At 35.7% G+C, this 1,634-nt stretch overlaps 1 protein-coding gene across 1 annotated transcript in view; it reads left to right on the top strand.

Annotated features, from left to right (window-relative positions):
• AK88_05373 (uncharacterized protein) overlaps positions 1 to 429 on the top strand; it is a gene marked incomplete at both ends in the record, with an annotated part of 5,349 nt that extends 4,920 nt beyond the window's left edge. Inside the window, one exon of the mRNA XM_012482975.1 lies at positions 176 to 429. Within this exon, the coding sequence (XP_012338398.1) occupies positions 176 to 429 (254 nt within the window). The remainder of the gene's footprint in view (positions 1 to 175) is intronic.
• Between the last annotated feature and the right edge of the window lie 1,205 nt (positions 430 to 1,634).

Genomic DNA, 1,634 nt, shown 5'->3' with positions numbered 1-1,634 from the left:
GGCGGGGGAAGTGTAGCAGATGGTGTTTCTGGTGGGAAAGCAAAGGGAGGTGCAAGTGGGAGAGGTGCCGAAGTTGGTGGTGGTGGCGACAGAGGAGGTTCCTCTGGACCTGGTTCTACTGGGGCCCAACACCCTGGTTCATCCGGACCCGGCTCCACTGGGACTGTTGACCCAGGTTCCTCAGGACCAGGTTCCGCTGGTACTGGAACCACAGGACAAGCTCAACCTGGAGGTAGTCAGGAAGGACCAAGAGCTGCACCAAAGGAAGATACTGGAAGTGGTTTAACAAAAACAGAAGACAAGAAAGAACTAATGAATGACCAAGGCACCTTCTGGCCCGGCCTCACGTGGGAAGATGTCAAGTCGTACACCCCCGCGATCATTCCCGCGGTGGTTGGTATTGGGGTCATTGCGTTCTTCCTATGGAAAGTAAGGACTCACACACGCACAACACACAATACACCGAGTGAAAAATGGACGAACTAGCGTCTTTCCTCGCGTACATCTTCCCCTTAAACAAAAGAGGTCAGGGGACTATATGCAGCAACTGAACACTATTTGGAAGTTACGATTTAACGATAAAAAAAAAAATTAAAACAAAAACAACAAAAACACACACTCTAAATCCTAAACACTTTAAGCTGCCTACAATGACGAACGGGCATACTTAAACCGTGAACCTTGAGTTCGGAATTCTAACCGTCGCAACCATGACACATTAACACTAAACCCTGAACTCTAAACCCTGAACCCTAAACCCTGAACACTAAACCTAGAACCCTAAACCCTGAATCCTAAACCCTGAACATTAAACCTAGAACCCTGAACCCTAAACCCTAAAACCCTAAACCCTTAACCCTAAAACCCTAAACCCTGAACCCTAAACCCTGAACCCTAAACCTATGTCTTTTTATCACACTGTTTTCTAAGAAGATTTATATATATTTTATGTTACTGTTCATTATTCCTTTTATATTTGTTCTAAAAATACATTTAAAATAAAATTTGACATAGATGTTTTCGCACAAAAAAAAAGGAATACTTTAATAATGCCATTTCAAAACTTACAACCCAAACTTATCAATTAAAAAGCTAAGAAAAAAATATATATTATGAATAAAAACTGCTATATATATATAATACAAAAATAATTATTTTTTTTTTTTGTTAGATGAATATATCTAAACAGAACAAATTTTTTTTTTGTTCATTATTTGAAGGAAATAGTAATTCCGGTTATTTAGAACGCCATTTATGTGACCATAAATAGATTACTGTTTCTTTTTTTTTATTTTTTTCTTTTGCAAGCATTTTACTTTTGATTTAATTCTTTCTTTTTTTTATATAATAGGCCATATTATTTGGTACATTACTTCGTAGCCAATTTTTTATATTATATTTACTATAACAATATATAATATACTATCTGTATAATTTTTTTTTTTTTTTTAAATGTTCTTTATTTGAATTTCTTGTAATTACCATGGTTGGGTTAAAGTTTTCTTCGTGACATATACTATTTAATCAGATTTTGCGGCCCTTATTTATAAATTATAATATATAATTAGATTATATAGGTTTCAGTTCGATCCTTTTTCATTTGTTGATTATTTTTTGTGACTTTTTGCTTTAAA

This window comes from Plasmodium fragile (assembly GCF_000956335.1).
Source record: "Plasmodium fragile strain nilgiri unplaced genomic scaffold supercont1.123, whole genome shotgun sequence".
Classification (NCBI taxonomy): domain Eukaryota; phylum Apicomplexa; class Aconoidasida; order Haemosporida; family Plasmodiidae; genus Plasmodium; species Plasmodium fragile.
Note: the sequence above shows the minus strand (reverse complement) of the source record. Positions and strands in the feature narration are given on the sequence as shown.